At 38.5% G+C, this 20,255-nt stretch overlaps 2 protein-coding genes across 3 annotated transcripts in view; both read right to left on the minus strand.

The window, feature by feature from the left end:
* Positions 1 to 412: 412 nt before the first annotated feature.
* Positions 413 to 20,255, minus strand: part of LIN52 (lin-52 DREAM MuvB core complex component) — a 96,047-nt gene continuing 76,204 nt past the window's right edge. For both annotated transcript variants that reach the window (XM_045563991.1, XM_045563992.1), the window contains exon 6: positions 413 to 2,415. In XM_045563991.1, coding sequence (XP_045419947.1) covers positions 2,360 to 2,415 — 56 coding nt within the window. In that variant the 3' untranslated portion in view covers positions 413 to 2,359. The remainder of the gene's footprint in view (positions 2,416 to 20,255) is intronic.
* Positions 2,519 to 9,211, minus strand: LOC123642905 (small ubiquitin-related modifier 2-like). Its single transcript, XM_045558433.1, has 3 exons — positions 9,144 to 9,211; positions 7,957 to 8,379; positions 2,519 to 2,558 (listed from the first exon to the last, which is right to left on the minus strand). The coding sequence occupies exons 1-3, from the start codon at positions 9,209 to 9,211 to the stop codon at positions 2,519 to 2,521; spliced, it is 531 nt and encodes a 176-aa protein (XP_045414389.1).

Genomic DNA, 20,255 nt, shown 5'->3' on the forward strand with positions numbered 1-20,255 from the left:
TCTAGAAACTCAATGGCATGAGAAAAGGCACTCAAGTGAGGAACTGCCTGGGAATTGTTCAGAGTAACTGGAACAGAGACTTCATATATGTGAGAGGAAGGAAACTAAACTATTAGGATTACATGTAGAATCCTAAAATGTCAGGTCAATAGATCCAGGCTTTATTAGTAGACATGGGCGGTAGGTATTAAAGGTTTCTGAGTACTACTTCAGGGAATTGAGCAGTAATGAGCAGGATGGCTGGTAGGACAGACTAGAAGCTGGGAGATCAAGAAGATGACTAGAAAGCCCCAAACAATCCACTGAGATATTAAGGGGGAAGATAGTGGGGTTATTTGTCATATGTACTTCTGATGAGCTCTTTGCTTTTACATATGCAACTCAGCCGTTTGAGGAAAAACTGACCCTCCTATAAAAGGGACATTTATTATGAAGACATAGAAACCATCACATACAAAGTACAATCCTCTAACATCCTGAAATACATACACATACACACTGTACATAAATTTATATTATCAATATAAAAATACATCATTAACATTTCTAAGGACAACAAATACAAAACCAATAAATATTGCAATTCTAAAACATCTACTTACATTAAGTGCTGGTGAATAAGATGACAGTAAAAGGAGGAGGACAAAGCAGACCAGAAAACCAACTACCTGGCTTCTGGTTACAGACTTGAGTTGGTTTGGGGGAGGTATCCCAATCAATTTCCCCAAACATTTAAAAGTGCCTGATGCCATCAACTCTCAAAAACAGAGCAAAGGAAGAATTTGACATTATGGCACTATTTTTTGGCCACACACACACCCACTTCAACCGTGTTTAATGAGATAAAGAAATGTCAACAGTAAGCTTAAGTTGAAATCAAAGACTCTACAACCTAACCTTCTATGTAGCATCCCAGCAGAATGTTTTACTTCTCATCCTCATCCTCTGTGTCCTGTGTTCAATTTTTCCTTTCAATACGTAAAACTGCATGGATGGTCAAATGGCACAAATGAGAGAAAAATCCAACATTAATTCTAACATGGGAACAAGGCACAAACGTCAGAAAATGGTTAATGGACCAGCTGTTAAATTTAAGAGTGCTGTGGTCTAGCACAGACACTCATGACCAAAAACTTGACCACAACTTTTCTTGTGTCCAAATACCATCAGACTATTGTCACAGGGATATTCTTTTCACAAAGTTTAGAAAACTCTATGCACTTCTCAAAACATCAGATGCTGGGGGCTGGCTTATAAGACAAATATGGAGAACATGTATAATCTATTTTATCCATGGGCTAGATTTTCAGGTGTTAACACAGAGACACATAACTGGTGAAGAACTCCATGAGAGTTATATATAAGTCAGGAAATTTTCTTTCTCTTTCTTGTGTGTGTGTGTGTGTGTTTCTGTTAAACAGGTGAAGTATCTGATATGTGCTGTAAGAAGGGACAAAGCACTGCCACATCCCATAGCATGTTCCTTTAAGGTCAATTTCAGCCTCTAGTTTTCAACCAAATGGGAACTGCCATGAGCCACCCCATTCTCCTATCTTTCAGGCCATACTGACTTTCTTGCTTGAATCTGTAACAGATTAGCTAGAACTTAAAAGTCTTCCTGTCACCTTCAGATTGGTCTTGAGGTCTGGAACCCCATGCAACCTTGCATGGGCCTTTTACTACACAAGCTAATTCCAGGAGGAACTCACTCCTCAGGGATCCCCTTGCCTGGAGTCAGAACTGGAAAGTGGGGCTGGGAGGTGGGGATGGAAGGCATCAGGGGATGGGACTGTCATTAGAGGCGCAGAGTTTAAAAAGCAGGTGTACATTTTGAGCAGATTCTGGTTTCTCCAGCTGGGGATTCTTGGAACCTAGTATATATTGGAGAGTTCACAGGTCAGACTGCATGGTCTGATCCAGAATCTGGTCTCCTCGCATCATAAATACTTCCTAAGAGATCAAGTACAACTCAAAAGAATCCATTCAATCAAAATGTCACACATGACTTTGCCATCACTGAAGCAAATCAACTATAAGATCCTGGGGCTCCTGAATCACTTCCGGAAATGATAAAGCAGGACTTTCATCTTTGAGAATGATATGCCCTCTGGTGGTACCAATATCCGAGGCTAAGAAGGTCAAAGCGTGGAAGCTGAATAACTGCAGTGATCCTTGGGTAGAGCAGATTCTTCTCTTGCTGCCGAGTGTCCTCAGAGGCACAGCGTGCCAGGGGAGAGGGGCGGTCCTGAAGGTACACCCTGGGCCTCTCCTGAGGAAGCAGTGAGTTGTGCATCGTCAGAGCTGCACTGGGAAGGGAGCTTGGTTACAGTTCCCAGGACATCCTGTCCACAAACAGCTGCTACTTCTTGGGCTTCTCTAGAATATTGAGGAATTTCCCCCGTGTCATCTCTCTGGCTGGAATCACAAAGCAAACAAAAGATCAGTGAAAATCTAAAATCTGAAAAAAGAATCACAGGAAGATTTAATTTAAAAAATGCAGACTGATTTAAGTTGTATATCAAGTTGCTACCACAATACATTCAATCACCACTAACTTCCTAAAAACGGGAAAAATAAACTACTGTTGACAACTAAAACCGTACAGAGCTATTCTGAAGTTGGCACTTGCTATACAGGCCAACTGGGGAAGACTGTATCATCCACCCTTAAAAAAATTACCAGGAAATTCCCCCAAAACCTCTCTCTCTCTCAAGAATTTAACCTAATACTCATGTTCATTATCTCAGGTGGTTTGCTCCTGGGGGCTAAAATTCAACCAAGATTAGAGTCTCCTCTGGGTTGTTGGTCTCTGGACATTTATAATCTCAAATTGAAATTAGAGATCATTTACCCTATCTCTCAGCAGTGGTGTCCCTGGATACTGTAATATAACAGGGTTTATATTCCCTCAGTGCAGTTCATCTGTGGATGGTGTAATAAAGTAGGGTTTATAGAGCTTTGGTCTTCTCTCTCTTGGCATTGTCAGTCCTTAGATATTTAATATAGTCAGGCAAGGTTTATGTGTCTTTCTCTGACTTTCAGCACCATCAATCTTTGAATGCTGTAGTTACAAGTGGGTTTATACAGCTACTTTCCTACATATAGGCTCCAAAATGAAAGTAAAACATTTCTCAATTACAAGGGCCATCCAGAAGCCCCCGTTTTAGCTCTGTCAAGCAAATCCTCAAAATGCATAGATAGTATAACACCCCCTTCATCCCATCCCACAGGGTCATCTTTTCAGATCTCTTAAATGGATTTAACAGTGCAGAAAGTTTCTGATGGCTGGGCCTGGAAGCCAGATGTCTTCTGGAACCATGCAGTGGGCACAAGGCAGGCTGTGTGGCCTCCCAAGAACATGTCTCCATCCTGGCCAAAGAAGTGAGGTAGCCAGGGAGGCACCTTCAGAAATGAGAGGGACCTTTGCCCCAGCCTCCTTGTTGCCTTTCCCAAGCCAAGAGCAAATGGTACTCAAATGAGCTCCCACTCCCCTCTATCCCAATCTAAGTTTAGCAATTTCTTATTTACTTGTATAATGAAGAAATAACACAAACTCCAGAGGGAGGCTTTTAGTAACTTTAAGCTATACATCTTTCACTAGTTTTTGAGCTCCAACAAAAGGAAAGGAAATTCCATTAACTAGGAGTAGAAGCCCTAGTGCTGGGTCTTGCCTCATGTGCCCATGATCCTGCCTTGGCCCAAATCAAACTGACCATTCCTTCTATTGTGGATTTACACCAAACCCTGTACATTCAAAGTTCCTATAAGACTTGCACGCAATTAGTTGTTTATGTACTTGTCTTCCACCACTAAAATGGAAGAACTGAGGGCAGAGATTGTTTAGTATCTACTGAATAAATGTTGGTTGGATAAATGATGATATATACAAGAACTAGAACCAAGTGGGAATACAATAAATTTTAGTTTCCTTCCCTTCCACAGAGAAATAATAAAACTAGTTAGTGGCCCTAGGTGCTCCACTCTCTACACTGTGGGCATCCTTTTTAATGTACTTTGCTTATTTGGCAAGAAAAATCATTTACCTTGATGGAAGTAATGTCAACTTAATGGAGAAATCAGGGGTCAAGGACTAACTACTCTAGAGGAAATCCAATCAAATACCTTCTTGGCCATGGGAGCAGGGAACACAGGATTTGAACTCAGTTTAAGTTCTAGCTCTAGTACTTAGCGGGGTGACATGTTGGGCTGGGTAAGGTCTCTGAGCCTCAGTTTCATCTTTAACAGGTAGCATGTTAATGCCACCTGCCTTATTTTTCTCTTGGATATAAGCAATAATTAACATGCTTGGTATAATAGTAATCATTAAAACAACACTTTTCAGAAGTGGGTAAGTAATTAAGTTCTCTTATTCTTATACTCAGTACGTTTTTTGGAAACAGGGTCTTGCTCTGTCTCCTAGGCTGGAGTGCAGTAGTGTGATCATAGCTCAACGCAGCCTCCAATTTCTGGGCTCAAGTAATACTTCCGCCTTAGCCTCCTGAGTAGCTGGGGCTACAGGTGCATGTCACCACACCTGGCTATTTAAAAAATTTTATTGTAGAGATGTAGTCTCCCTATGTTGCCTAGGCTGGTCTTGAACTTCTGGCCTCAACTGATCCTCCTGCCTCGGCCTCCCAAAGTACTAGGATTACAGCATGAGCCACTGTCCCAGCTTGTACTCAGTACTTTCTGAATGAATGAATAAATGGTGATAATGGAGGCTTGCAATCTCAAAAACCCTATCCCTTGGAATCTTTTCCCTCAGCCTTAGGGGAAAAAAAGTTTACTTATACCTTTGGGTGAAGTGGGTCTCATCATTTATTTCTAATGGATGGGTTAGCTGCCTACTCTGCCTACTCTGAGTGCTAATTAAGGACTTTAAACAGGTAACAAATGATCCTGCAACATGGTTAGAAGCAGGTGCCCTGGAAACCAGGCATGGGTGATACAAAACTCTGCTGGGGAGAACAGAGCCTTGTTCTGAAAGCCCATAGCCTAGAGCACTGCACTGATCTCACTAATGATTTCTGTCTGCTGCCCTTCAGACCTACCAATTACTTACTGTTTTTCCCAAATGGGAGAATAATCAATATTTTAAGACTTAGAATTTTTAAAGACTCAAACTATTTAAGGGATCAAAGGGGTTTAAAAGGAAAAATAAATGGATATTCTGAAATTTCTCCGGTGGCAAGCTCTCCTTGAATTTAACCAATCCTTTTTAACAACCCCTTTTCCACTCAATCATTCCTCCCCCTTCAACCTAATCCAAGTACACAGAGCTGCAGGAAACCACCGTAAAAGTAGAAGTAATTCAAAAGACATCATCTCCTACATGGGAGGGGAGAAAGTTTCCCTACTCGCCAGTCCCATATAGGAGATATACGAATGTGTGACACAGCTGCTCCCTAAAAGAGGGCTGTGCCCTATAAATCAGATCCTAAGCACCAACCCCTTTTTGTGCACAGAGAAATTGCTGTGGGTCAGGGGCTGCTCCAGAGCACATGCCCTCCTGTTCACTTGTCATCAGAGATGTTAACATCTCTGATTAATTCATATAGCCCTTATTTTATTCGCCATTTCTTTACCCTTGCTCTCCTGCTCTGCTGCAGTGTGAAGATTCTTACCGACCTGCTACAGTAATCACTGCCTGCTAACTTCACCCCCCCAAACCTAGTGAAATTGTTTAGTGATGCCAACCGCGCTTTTAATTTGCAAGACATCAGACACAGAGGTAATTTATACCAACATCTGTTCATTTTTGACTTCTGAAACAAACTCGCACATGCTGCTACAAAATCCCATTAGGAGTAGGGAGACAGCCTTCTGCTACTATTCTGTATTCCTCATCTACACACACACACACACACACACACACACACACACACACACACACACACATTCCAGTGGGGTTTTATATATAAATGTATTTTACTAAACTCCCACCAAGGATTTCAAATCTCCTTGGGGAAAACCTTAGAGATGGCTACTGCCTGCTTACAGAGGAGAGAAAGATATTTCTATTTCCCCATGCCTAGTTCTGTCCCTTCTTCTTCCCAACAGTTACAGCTTGGTATAATTCTAGAATAAATGGCCAGGGTAAGATTACATGTTCTTCAGCACTTCCAGTTCCTCCCCTCTCTTGGTTCTTTTTCCCCCTACAATGTGTTATATAGAAAACAATTCTAGAGATGACAAGATTGCTATAGAGAGTTTTATCTAGTCAGTGAGATCTGTTAACTATTTTCTGATTCTGGATTTATTTTCTAGGATTACAAGGTTCAAGAGGAAGGCAACACCACTACCATTCTAGTAACTATGCCAAGAGGGATCCACTGGTCATCAGCCACCATGGTGTATGCTGTGCAGAAAAGAAGCATGATCCCCATGTTAAGCCATGATTTGCAGGTCCTCCTATGTTGTGCTTAGATCACAAATTGAAAAAGCTACAACTGAGACTGTTACCATAGGGTTAACACGTGAATTGCTGCAGAAAGTGTGGAGAGGGGACTACTCATACACATTGAAAGGCAGCAAATAGATAAACTACAATCAACTTCCGGGTTTACACTGTTTCTATTACCCTCTTTGTAGTTTCTCTAGGGCTGTCAGGTTCATGGCAGCTGTAAATACCTGGGTATAGTTAGAGAGGTCAGGGCTGAAAGGAGGCCTCCATCCTGCTTTCTCTGAAGGTGGTGTGTGGTTTAATACAATCTCTTCTTTAGACTCTCCAATTCCTTCATCCTACATTTAGCCTTGCCTCTGGCTCCCTTTCCACAATGACTATCCCCAAACTGCCTTCTCTGCAGTAAATTTTCCGATGGCTGGTTGAAAAAGATTCAGTGGTACAGATTGATTTCTCACTGGTGAGGGGATGAGGGATTATCAGAGGCACCCTGGTTAACGAGATTGGGTGCAGAATCTCTCTCGAGACCAGCCCTCTCTGCCAGGGCTTTGCACCTTTCGCCAATGACGTATGGGTTTTATCACAGAAAGATTTTCTAGATTATAACTTTGAGGCAATTGCCTGATAAAATTCTGCTCAGCTTTTATGTGAGGAACAATGCAAAGATTAAATAACTTTTTAATGAAATGGAAGAAACTCGTAATGTTTGGTTTTCAATTCCAGTGCAAACTACTTTAAATATTTCTGTGCCAATATAATTAAATACACTTGTGACTGAGGAAGAGTTACTTTTCACTGGGTTTCTCACATCCAGAAGAGCAAAAAACAGGCTGTTTTTAGGGGACTGTAACATGAGTGTCCAGGAAATAAAGGAGACAACATAACATTGTGAAAAGACTAGGACATCTAGCATTGCACACACTTGGATTTGAACCTCAGCTCCTACACTGACCCTGGACTACCACGGGCAAGTGACCAAGTTATCTTTCCGAGCTTCAGGTTCCTCATCTGTCCCAGGTGGGATTAAAAAGGAGGTCCCATAGGATTCAGTAAATGCAAGCTAGTGCATAATTCTTTCTTTCATTTCAAACAAAAAGTTTATTTAAGCAACAGAATGCTTAACGGGAAAACTAGGATTCCTTTCTTTTAGAGTAATTTACCCCTACTTAAAGCATATCGCCCTATATGTAACAAGTATGTACAAAAAAGTTATAAAATTTCCCTTGGTTTTAAAATGATAAATGAAAGACATTAAAATTGAACATGGTATGCAAGAAGTTTCTGTTGTTGATTTTTGTTAAGTGGTGAGAGCAAAATAACTTAATGGAATATAAAGAGCTGAATGAACATGCCATCAATGGAGAAAGGGGTTATGTTCACAGAATCGGTATTTTTCCTCTATCCCATCTCTATCTGATGTTTATCAAAGCATACAACTGGCCATTAAAAAGAAAAAGGCAACATGCTTGTGTACTAATGCTACTCTGTACGACAAAGGAATGAGGATGGGAGAATGAAGAAGAGAGAAATCTATTCTGTTGCAGTCAGGATACAGTACAACCAAGTTGTAGTTCTCTAACTGAGAATGTATTCCTGGCCTGTGGGAATGGAATTCTGGAATGAATAGCATGTTCCCTTTGTAGTAGACACCTCCTGTCTGCTGCTGGAACACATCAATTATATCTTCAAACTCCACTTCCAACTGTGCAGGTATGTCTACCTCATTAACTGGCTGCCCATCAAATTGGAATCTGACCTGCTTCACTGATAAACTCTGTTGTTCATAATAGGCTTTCATTAGTTTATTAAGTGGTATATGCCTGTTGAACTTAAACTGCACCATAGAACTCTCCTGCCCCACCATCTTCAGATTAATATAACCATTGTTCTCAGTCTTGACTCCTTCTTTGGCCTTTCTGTCAGCCACAGTGAGTTCTGGAGTCTCCTTAGCTGCTGCTTCAAAAAAGGTACCAGGTCTGCACCAAGTAAGTGCACATACAGCACCAAGAGTGGCAAAATGAGGCCTATTTATTTTTAAAAAGATCTTCAAATGCAAAACAAATGGTAACATGACTGACTTGCATTTGTGTAACACATCTACTCTGGCAGATTAAGCCCTGCTGGAGTAATACTGGGGACTATGTAGAGGCAGCTATCTTCCTTAATGATACTAGCAGATACTTCTAACAAAGGAACACAAGAAATCCTAGTTTAGTTTAAATCAATGTACTAAAAGGCTGTTTGGTTAATTAGCTTCATAGAAGATGTTTTGTAGAAATGATGCCATTTGTTATAATTATGTTTTTGATTCTTCTTTAAAAATTACTTTTCTGGGCTGGGTGCAGTGGCTAATGCCTATAATCCCAGTACTTTGGGAGGGTGGGGTGGGAGGATCGCTTGAGACCAGGAGTTCATGACTAGTCTGGGCAACATAGAGAGACCCCCATCTCAAGAAAGAAAGAAAAGAAAAAAGAAAGAAAGAAAAGAGAGATAGAGAGAGAGAAAAAGGAAAGAGCGAGAAAGTGAGAAAGAGAGAGGAAGGAAGGAAGGAAGGAAGGGAGGGAGGGAGATTAGCGGGGCATGGCAGTGCCTGCCTGTGGTCCTAGCTACTTGGGAGGCTGAGGCACAAGGATCACTTGAGCCCAGGAGCTTGAGGCTGCAGTGAGCTATGATTGCATCACTGCACTCCAGCTGGGACAACAGAGTGAGATCCTGTCTCTAAAAATTAAAAGAAAATTACTTTTTTGTTGCCTGAAACCTTGAATGCATTCTAATAGCTATGACAAGAGGGATCTGCTGGTCAGTCATCGGAGTGTGCTGTGTAGAAGAGAAGCATGACGGAGGTGGGGGAATAATGAAGTCAGTCACATGGAGTACCTACTATGTACTAGATATTACAAAAATTTAAATAAATTCAAAGACATGCTTTCTGACAGAAAGAGATTCTTCTCATGTTGGCTTTTAGATGGAGGTAACTGTTAACAGGTATTGTGGTGAATCAGAAGAGAACAAAAGGAAACCAAAGTGATCCATAATGCCGATTTTGGTCTCTGTCACTATGGCCCAGAGCTGGCGTACAGCAGAGCAGCTCCAGGGCAGTCTGCCAGACTGAAAGTCTTCACCAGGCTCCAGTTCAGTGTCAGATCTCTGCATGAAAAGTATCACCAAGCAATCAATAATTCAAGCCAAGGACTAAGCACTTTTTAATGCCTCTAATATGAGAGCATCTGGTGCTGGTACCACTGTCAAGAGCAGAAATAGCTGTGAAGTGAGCATTGTGTCACTGGGTGGAGCCTCATTCCATTAGGACCAGCAGGTGGTAATAAGATCTGCTGACCATTCTCAATCAGCTCTTGTGGGAAAGTACACATAAGTGAGAGATGGTGTAAATCTTACTCTTTTCTAAAACATATAAAAGTAGCATTTGAAGGTCAGTAGAACAGCCTTGAGGCTTTTGCCTAAGGTTCTTTAGGCATAATAACCATTTCAAAAAGGAGACTGAAATACCATACATCTGAGAAAAGAACAGTCTGGATGCTACGTCTATGACCAAACTATCATAGACTATCAAAATTCTCATCCTCAGAATTCTCAAAAAAGTATTTTTGGGAGCATACTTTCCAGATTCTCTTTCTATTGGGGGTTTTGGTGTTCTAATAGGACTTTTTCTACCAAAAGGGTGGGATGGCTAAGAACAATGTTCCCACCAGTGACTTCAACAAAAGACAATTTTATATCTAATTTTTTTCTTCAATTCACAGTAAGGGTCACTTGCAGAGAATGTTTTATCCAAGAAGTAATGAAAAAAGAAAATCCAGGACTCAATGTGCAGGTAAACAAATTTGGACAGTTCCAATATGGAGAATAATTTTAATGGCTTTTCATAACAGAAAAAAAAGGACAGAAATATCCAGCCAACAGATTTATTTTCAGAATATAAGACATCAAGCAGGAACATAAAATATGGGAAGTGTCAGCCATGATGCCTGAAGATTGAAGGCAGAAGTAGAAGAATCTTAATTGTCAGGCATTTGAAAAATGTTGTATTCAGGTGAAAGACTGTTTCTCCATCAACTCTTTGCCCTGCCTTCTTTTAAAAGCAAAACAAGACTAGATTTCAGAAATGCTATCTTTCTTATCATCGTCTTCCTACCCAAAAATGAACCAAAACAGCAACAAAAACCCCCAGATTAGTATTTAAGAAATGAGAGTTAACAACTTCCCATTTGCATTTTGTTTACTTTACTGGGGCCTCACAGGCCTATTTCATAGTTTCACTTGGTTCCCTTTTCAAGGGTGCAACTCAGTTGAGTGAAAGGCAATGAGGTCAATGCAATGGATTAATACTCTGGGGACTAGAACTTTTATTAAATACTCATAAATTTGTGCAGAACATTCATGCTTCAGGGCCCTTACATAGTAATAGATCCTGGTCAAACACATATTATAACCAAAGGCCAGTGGCTTCACACAGTCTTAATATCCTCATCCATGAAGTGAGAACAGTAATAATAATCTATCATGTAAGGTTAAGATAGAACAACAACTAGTCAAAGTGACTTGATCGCTACACAAATTATTTTGCTCCAAGTTAGCCAGAGTAACTTAATTCATAGGCTGGATTCTACTCTCAGGAAAATGAGCCCAAATTCACTGTATAGATAATGTCAAATGACTTGGATATTAAAACAATGTTCCTGCTTTAAGGTGCTGGCAGTAGCTAAAATCTAGGGAGGATGAAGACCCAACCTTCTTGACCCCCAGGGCAGGGAAAGAGTTACATCTTCACACTGAGAAGCCAATAAAAACCTCTCTTGATTATAATTTAGATAAGAACCACTGGATTGAATAATAATGTCTGAAACTCCCCTGGCTGTTTCACCTTGAGACGTCCATCACTGGGTTAAACATGATGCTAATTGCATTTGGATTGATTAATTTCTCTCACTCCTGTCTATTCGAATAACGCTTAACAAAATAATCATAGCACCCAGAGCCAAATCTTTTCCGTCAAAGGAATGAAGCCATCAGAACAGGCAGAGATGAAAGAAATGAAGATGACCCGTAATTACTGCTACGGTGATATCATTACCATATTATACAAAATGAGTATGGGGGGAAAGGAGGGTGGAAGGAGGAGGGACTGAAATTATTTATTTATTTTTTAATGGAACCCTACAACCTAAGAATACAGATTTGACATCAAGTGGAACACACAGAAATATAGAACTTTTTAAAAAATACAAATCTTGCTCATGAAATTGTAAAATCCAACAAACACTGAGGCCTGAGATACATCAAGTGTCTTGGGCTGTGAGCAGGTATTATTCACGCCACTATTTTTTCATTGCAATAACACTTTGTGTATGACTTGCATAGAGATTTAAGATGCTGTCTTCATACCACAAACATTCCCATGGTTATTGGAGAATTTTTCTTTAAGCCAGGAAAATAGTATCATTTCATTTTAATATTGTTAGAGGTAGCCTTGTTTGTAAAATTAGAATCTGGGTTTTAACTGCAGCTAGTTTTAGTTCAAGACACAAAAGAAAATGTCTATGAATCTTCATGTATAGTTCATTGGATTATATTATGGATTTAATTTAAAATATGAGGAAGAATGTAACAGTTCTCTATAAACTATTTTTTTGTTGTTTGTTATGAACTTTTTAATACTTACGATAGAAAACCTATGATTGCACAGGATTTAAACCTTAGGTCTAAATCTACCATTTATTAGATGGTGGTCTGAGATAAATTATGGAGGCTCTCTGTGCCTCAGTTCCTTTCTCTGTAAAATGGGGACCAGTTTCTACCTCTTAAAGAAGATAATATATTTAAGTGCTCAATAAGTGCTGGTACAAGAAAAAATTTCCCCAAGATTAATTTTATAGCTATTTATAGAACCCTGTGCAATTTTTTTGGCTATTATATTTACTAAAGTTAATTCAATAGGCACTTGTAAAGTACCCTGCATATAGATTTTAACAAATATTTGTGAAATAAATAAATGGGATACTTAAAAGGTAAATCATTATAAAAGGCTAGAAATATCTGAGGGATATTTTTGCTATGGTATTTTAAAGATAGAACCAGCATTAAATCAAAAACAATAAAAACAATATTCAAACTGTTTTATTTAGCTTGGAAAAAAGGTGTATTTCTCTATTTTCTTGTATAACAAATATTCCCAAATAAAACAAGTATATGATATATTTTGAATTTGTAACCATTCAGTGATAAAGATGAGAAGTGCTTTAAAAGAAAAAATAAAATACATATTTCTGCCAGGTTAAAACAAGAGTTTAAACCATTTACCGTATTAACTCAATATTCTCTGCTTTCTTCCTGGTTAAGAGAGGCAATGCAATACATTGAAAAGAGAATATCTTATCTAGTTTCGGAGTTAGATCTAGATTTGATTCAAATCTCAGCCCCTATTTCCAAACTTTAAGAGCAGGAGAAAGTAATTTACTTTTCTGAGCATCAGTTTTCTTATCTGCAGAATGGGAAATATAAAATAGGCTTTGAAGACTATTGTGAGATTAAATAAAGCAATGGATGAAAATCTTTTATACTGCCTGGCATCTAGTAGGAAAGTCAATAAATGGCAGTGTTAATCATTTTTAACCTTCATGTCTCAGCTCAAATGTCACCTCTTCAGAGAGGCCTCCTCTGTCCACCCTATCTAAAGTGAGTCCTCTTCAGTTACTTTCATATTAACCCATTTTCTTCCTTCATAGCACTTACCAAAATCTGAAATTAACTTAGTTTATTTACCTTTGTGCTCCATGAAGTTCTGTAGAACCTCTTGTTGTATGCCCAGCAACTAGAACAGTACCAGGTGTGTAGTAGGTGGTCAACTATATATTTACTGAAATAATTTATTCATATGAGAGGAAAGAGGAACTCTGCTTCCTTGTCAATTCTTCAATACCATGCATGAGAAATTCTTGTTGAAGCAAAACTAACATGCATTTTACCCTTTGATCTAGGAACTCCACTTTACGGTACTCATATGCCTATTCATTTCAGTACTATTTATAATAACTGAAGATTGGAAACAATCCAGATGTCCATCAATATGGAGGGGCCTGGTTGAATAAAATACGGCACAACGATATTACAGAGTACTGTTCAGCTGTAAAATGAAATGAAAAAGATACCTATATATTGCTATGGAGAGATCTCCAGAACATATTGTTAAGTAAAAAAACCAAGGTACACAAAAGTATGTATAGTATCTTATGTGGAAATTTAGGAGGAGGGAGAAATACATTTAAAAAATGTATATTTACTTATATTTTCAAATGGAAATAATGGAAGGATAAAGCTTAATATCAGTTTTTACTAATAAAGATGGTAACCTGGAGGCAGAAAATGGGGGGAAGGGATAAAAATGGGAGACAGGTACTCTGAATGTACTAGGTTCTACAGTTTTTACTTTTGGACATTATATAAATTTTTACATGTTAAAAAACAAAATCTATTAAACAAAAAAGCAATCTCTAAAATTTGAAATAAATGGAAAGTAACTTGAATCTATAAAGTTTGGCATAACCACACAGTACAAAAGTAAATTTTAAAAGACATTCTGAGCAAACAACCCTGGAAGTATATAACCTAAGGATATGAAAGAAACACAGAAGAACCTTAAGTGGCATCCTTGTTGTTATATGTAGTTAGTTACTTTGGAGCTACTTTTACTCTAGGTTAAAGAAAATAATTATGTTAGCTATTAGGAACCAAGACTTTTCAGCCTAAGAGAAAAGAGATCATTATGAAACCCAAAACATTAAATAAAAACCCTTTAACATCTTTAATTTGAAGTGGATGTATTATTGATAAAAACATTTAATTTCTTTCTCTTTTCAAAAAAATACATACTTATCAACCCTGTTCATGGGAAAGGCCTAGAGGCAATGATAGTCTAATAACAATGAATACTTTTAGTTCCTAGATTTCTACTGAAAGAAACCAGGGTTCCTTGGAGAAATAGATGAGATTCCAAGTCTGAAGAAGTAAATGAACCAGGGATATCCTGACATGCCTGAATGCAAGGAAGTTATCAAAGATTATACTAGGATCATGTCAAAAGACACAGGAGCCAACTTGAAGGGGCATGCACTAAAGATGGGACAGTTATGAAGTAAAAAGGAATTATTGTAATAGTTCAAAACATATTGAATACAAACATCTATTAATACATTTTTTAAAAGGCCATCAGTTACTTTAACTCATTATTCTGAAAATTGACAAATAAAAAGAGGGAAAATCTAGCATTTTTTCTGCCATTCCTCTTTGGACTGTATTTCAGGGAAGATAAATAGTTGCTGATTTAATAGAATATAGTAATAATAACTATTAACATTATTATATAATTATGAAAAGGATAAGACTGATAGCACCTAAACCCACTGATCTTCACTCAAACTGAACACACAGATGTCATGTGCATCCTGATGTGAAGCAATAGAAGTATCTAGTACCATTATGAAGTATTCTTGCCAAAAAGACTGAATCCAAACCCAATCTTAGCTCTATCAGCTTATAGGAAATTTTGGGGTAAAGAGGAATATGTTGAATGATACCACTGGGATAAAATCACCCAAATTTAAAATGTGGGAAATCATACAGGACAAACAACCCAGTTTCTTTAATAATTAAATGTCATGAGGGAAAAAAAACCTGGAAGAACTAGGGAATGTAGTTATAGAGAAGATTAAAAGAGACTTAAGATTCATGTCAACCAAATGCAATGTGTCGACCTTGTTTGGATCCTGATCCAAACAAACCAATTGTAAAAAACACAATTTTGAGCCAAATTAGACATGGACTATTAGATGTTATTAAGGAATTATTATTTTATTTTGTTCAGTGTGATAATAATGGTGTTATTTAAAAGTGGGGGGTGCTTCTTGGTTAGAGATACATACTAAAGTATTTAAGGAATGGATTTGCTTTAAAATATTCCAGCCAACAACATAAGCATTACAAAAAGAGTGATATAAGGGGCTGTAGATAAAACAAGAATAGCAGAAAGTTGACCATTATTGAAGCTGGGGATGGGTACATGGGGTTCATTATAATATTCTCTCTAATTTAGCTAGCTTGAAAATTTTCCATAATAAAAAGAAAACCTCACCACATGCCTCTCTGGAAATAGAGTCTTTTCTCATTACCACTCCATATCATAATATAATTCATTCATAAGGCTAGAAGCAACATGAATGAGTACTCAGGCAAGAGCAGGTCAGGGAACAGAGATGGGGATAATCAATTTTGCAGAGAGCACAGAAATGGATGGACAGGAAAGGCTTTAGAAAGGGGGTAACTTTTCATGTTGTGCATGTTTACTTTCATATTAAGTAATTAAATTCTTTGGATGAGGAACAAGTTACACACAACCAACAATCAAAAGCAGATGACATATTTTTTAAATCTACCAAATCAAACTCAGGTTAAGCCTAATAATAAGGAACTGCTACCTTCCAATCTTTCTCTCTCTTAATTACTTAAGAAATCGTACTGTCAAATCTAAGAGCATAATTTTCATGCTGTCCATAAAACAGCTATGAGGAAGCTTTCTGGCTCAACATGTTATTTCTACAAAATTCTCTTGGAGGTGGAGAGAATTAGTCCTTGGTTATTTATTTATTGAATCTTCTCAGAAAAAGCTTTTGAGGTAGGTAGCAAGACTAACTTCAAGATCTAGGCCAGTCTGATAGCCAACAAGTTCCAAAAAGGAACAGTTTAACTTAAACTTTCTTTTTACTAATCCAACTAAATTTCAACTATATACCCTTACACTATCAACAATTGTGTATACAAGTGATGACATCACTAATACAACTTTACTTTGATTACTCTTTTACTTCATAGATGCTGATTTATCCAATTTAAAACACATTACTTGCTCTAGCTGATAATTTGATTTTTAATTGTTTGCACTGTGGTTTCACATACATATGGTTCATTTTCTCAACCTGATTGGACAATAAATTCATCAGTGGAAGAGACTTTTTTTTTTTTTTTTTGAGACAGAGTCTCACTTTGTTGCCCGGGCTAGAGTGAGTGCCGTGGCATCAGCCCAGCTCACAGCAACCTCAAACTCCTGGGCTAAAGCGATCCTACTGCCTCAGCCTCCCGAGTAGCTGGGACTACAGGCATGCGCCACCATGCCCGGCTCATTTTTTCTATATGTATTTTTAGTTGTCCAGATAATTTTTTTATTTCTATTTTTAGTAGAGACGGGGTCTCACTCTTGCTCAGGCTGGTCTCGAACTCCTGACCTCGAGCGATCCACCTGCCTCGGCCTCCCAGAGGGCTAGGATTACAGGCGTGAGCCACCGCGCCCGGCCTGGAAGAGACTTTTAAAGATAATTTCCCTAATGGACTTGGGGAAAAAAATACACAATATACAGTAGCCATCTAGTAAGCTTTAATTTTAAAAACTTTTCCTTTCAGAATCACATAGCAGTACAAAGGTACAACAATTTTTGTCTTCACTTGCTTATGAATTTGGTTTAAAACCACATCACTATCAGGTGAGAAACTGATTGTATGACATGTCTACTTGGGAAGTCAAATGCTAGTGGTTATTTTCCCCGTGATTAGAAATAATAGCTAGTTAACTTTGTTTTTTCAAAATATTCGATTTTGATGTTTCTGAATAATCTTATTTACATTCATGAATTACTAGTTTAAAATAATTAGAATATAAAGATATCCTCAGCCAGAAAATTATATTATACTCTGTATAATAGCCTAAATCACTGAAATTCCAGAGCTTAATCTATACCTGGTTAACATACAATAAGTATGTTTCAAATGAAAGAATACTCTTTCAATGATAATAGATACCAAATTTAGGATCTTAAAAATAATTTATAAGTAATCAATATAGCCAAATATAATAGAGGGGGAAATCTGCTTAATTAGATTCTGTATAAGTATTTACTATAATTTTTAATAATTTAAATTTAAAATATATCTTTTCATTTCATTGATTTTATTTTGCATTCAAACCAATACAGAAGTGAAAAGAAGCATTTTATATGTTAGACCCACTGACCTCAAATCAGAAGGTTAGAGTTCTAAACTAGTTTAATCTGCTAGTCAACAAGTTCTTATTGTGTGTCCACTATATGCTCTTACAGCTGCTGATGAGACACCAAAAGAGATTTGCCATTCTTTTTTTTTTTTTTTAAGAGAGACAGGGTCTCGTTCTGTCACCCAGGCTGGAGTGCAATGGCATGTTCATAGCTCACTGTAACCTTTAACTCCTGGGCTTAAGCAATCCTCCTGCCTCAGCCTCCCAAGTAGCTAGGACTATAGGTACGCAGCACTATGCCCAGAAAATTTTTCTTATTTTTTTTTCTAGAGATGGGGTCTCGCTATGTTGTCCAGGCTGTACCATTCTTCCCTTAGAAAATTCCTCCCCCCTCATTTGAGCATTTAAGTTTGCTCATAAAGAGCTGATGTTCTGTGTAGACACTATACTCGTAGAGAGCCTTGCAAATAATGGAGTATTCCCCACCCCCACCACCCTAGACCTTAAAGAGAGGGCCGGGTGAGAAGATCAGAAGAGATCCTATTTCAATACACTGAATGTCTTTCAGGTAGGTTAGTTAGAATTTATAACCCGTATCAGTGGTTCTCAAAGTGTAGTCCTTAGACCAACCACATCAGCATCACCTGGGAACCCGTTAGGCCCCACCCCAGATCTACTGAATCTGAAACTCTGGACGTGGTGGCTCACACTTGTAATCCTAGCACTCTAGGAGGCCGAGGTGGGGGATTGCTTGAGGTCAAGAGTTAGAGACCAGCCTGAGCAAAAGTTAGACACCGTCTCTACAAAAAATAAAAAAAAATTAGCCAGGTGTGGTGGTGGCATGCACCTGTAGTCCCAGCTACCCAGGAGGATGAGGCAGGAGGATCAGGACTTTGAGGTTGCAGGGAGCTATTATGAAGCCACTGCACTCTAGCCAAGGGGACAGAGTAAGACTCTGTCTCAAAAAAAAAAAGAGAGAGAAAGAAAGAAAAAAAACAAAAAGAAACTCCAGAGGTTGAGTCCAGGAATCCATGTTCTAGCAAGCCCTAATGCTCGCTAAAGTTTGAGAACCACTAACCTATATTATTCAGGCTCTTTTACTCTGTCTCCAGTTCCCTGCAGCTCTAATTCATTACTAAGAGAGGCAAGCTTTTATTTTATCAAAATTATGATCATAAAGCTTATTTCTTTTTTTTTTTTTTTTTTTTGAGACAGAGTCTCACTCTGTTGCCCGGGCTAGAGTGAGTGCTATGGCATCAGCCTAGCTCACAGCAACCTCAAACTCCTGGACTCAAGCAATCCTCCTGCCTCACCCTCCTGAGTAGCTGGGACTACAGGCATGCGCCACCATGCCCGGCTAATTTTTTCTATATATATTTTTAGCTGTCCACATAATTTCTTTCTATTTTTAGTAGAGACGGGGTCTCGCTCTTGCTCAGGCTGGTGTCGAACTCCTGAGCTCAAACAATCTGCCCGCCTCGGCCTCCCAGAGTGCTAGGATTACAGGCGTGAGCCACCATGCCCAGCCATAAAGCTTATTTCTTACCATTAAAGCAAAAAAGAGGGGGCAGCACTATCTTTTAGAAAATATGGGCAAGAAAGGGAGAAATTAGAACATTCAGCCAAATAATTAGAATTTTCACCAAAACTTTAGCTCTATCTCTATTGTCATCTATTGTGCTCAGTATTAAGGCTACAATATAATCCTTAACCTTGAGAATCTTGGCAGAAGACAGCCTGGGAAATAAATTATTATCAAATAATGTCATGAAAGCTACATGAGGAGTACAGACCACATTATGAAGACAGAATGGCGATAATTAATTCTGCAGAAGACCTGGGATGGATGGACAGGAAAAGCTTTTGAAAGGGAGTGATGTTTGAACTGAGCCTTTAGAAATGTACTATCTGGGTATACCCAGGCAAGCTAAGAACAGCTCCTTTTTAAAAGCTTTCCACTAAGCTACTAGAGTAAAAAAATGCAAATGAATATTATGGAATCTCAAAACAAGCCTTGGCCGGGCGAGGTGGCTCACGCCTATAATCCTAGCACTTGGGAGGCCAAGGCGGGTGGATTGTTTGAGTTCAGGGGTTCGAGACCAGCCTGAGCAAGAGCGAGACCCCGTCTCTACTAAAAATAGAAAGAAATGATCTGGACAACTAAAAATATATATAGAAAAAATTAGCCAGGCCTGGTGGCGCATGCCTGTAGTCCCAGCTACTCGGGAGGCTGAGGTAGGAGGATTGCTTGAGCCCAGGAGTTTGAGGTTGCTGTGAGCTAGGCTGACGCCACGGCACTCTAGCCAGGGCAAAAGAGCGAGACTCTGTCTCAAAAAAAAAAAAAAAAAGCCCTACGTATTCCCTTAATTCCCAGCACTGTCTGGGATTTCTCATGGATAGATACTAAAGTAGTATTAGACACGGCCCTGTTTTTAAGAAATTAAACTACAAATAATAAATTTGGCCTATCCAAAATCTGGCAGAAACTAAGCCCATTATAACCATTTTTCATCATATTTTGTTAGGCAAAAAGGTGTGATAATCAAAAATCAAACCATAATTAAGTCAAGTAATTTGCTCCTAAGTCTAGCTTCCTTTCAAGATTAAAGTTTTCACAAGATTTACCAAAAATGGAGATATCTACCATGCTTTTATTAAAAAGATTTATTTAAATGCTTTTTTTATTTAAAAGAAATAAATGATTTGTACAGTCCAAGTTGGAGGATGCTATCTTATTGAGTTAAAAATTCTTGCGCTTGTAAGATCAACCTGATTCAATTCCACGAAATAGCCAAACCT

Source organism: Lemur catta, chromosome 1 (assembly GCF_020740605.2).
Source record: "Lemur catta isolate mLemCat1 chromosome 1, mLemCat1.pri, whole genome shotgun sequence".
Taxonomy (NCBI): Eukaryota; Metazoa; Chordata; class Mammalia; order Primates; family Lemuridae; genus Lemur; species Lemur catta.

Coding starts and splice junctions, on each gene's coding strand:
- LOC123642905 (XM_045558433.1), bottom strand. CDS start 9,211: ATGACTGACCAGCAGATCCCTCTTGTCATAGCTATTAGAATGCATTCA. Junction 8,380..9,143: donor AGGTTTCAGGCAACAAAAAA/GTAATTTTCTTT, acceptor TACTTGGTGCAG/ACCTGGTACCTTTTTTGAAG. Junction 2,559..7,956: donor AACTACAACTTGGTTGTACT/GTATCCTGACTG, acceptor TCCCGTTTTTAG/GAAGTTAGTGGTGATTGAAT.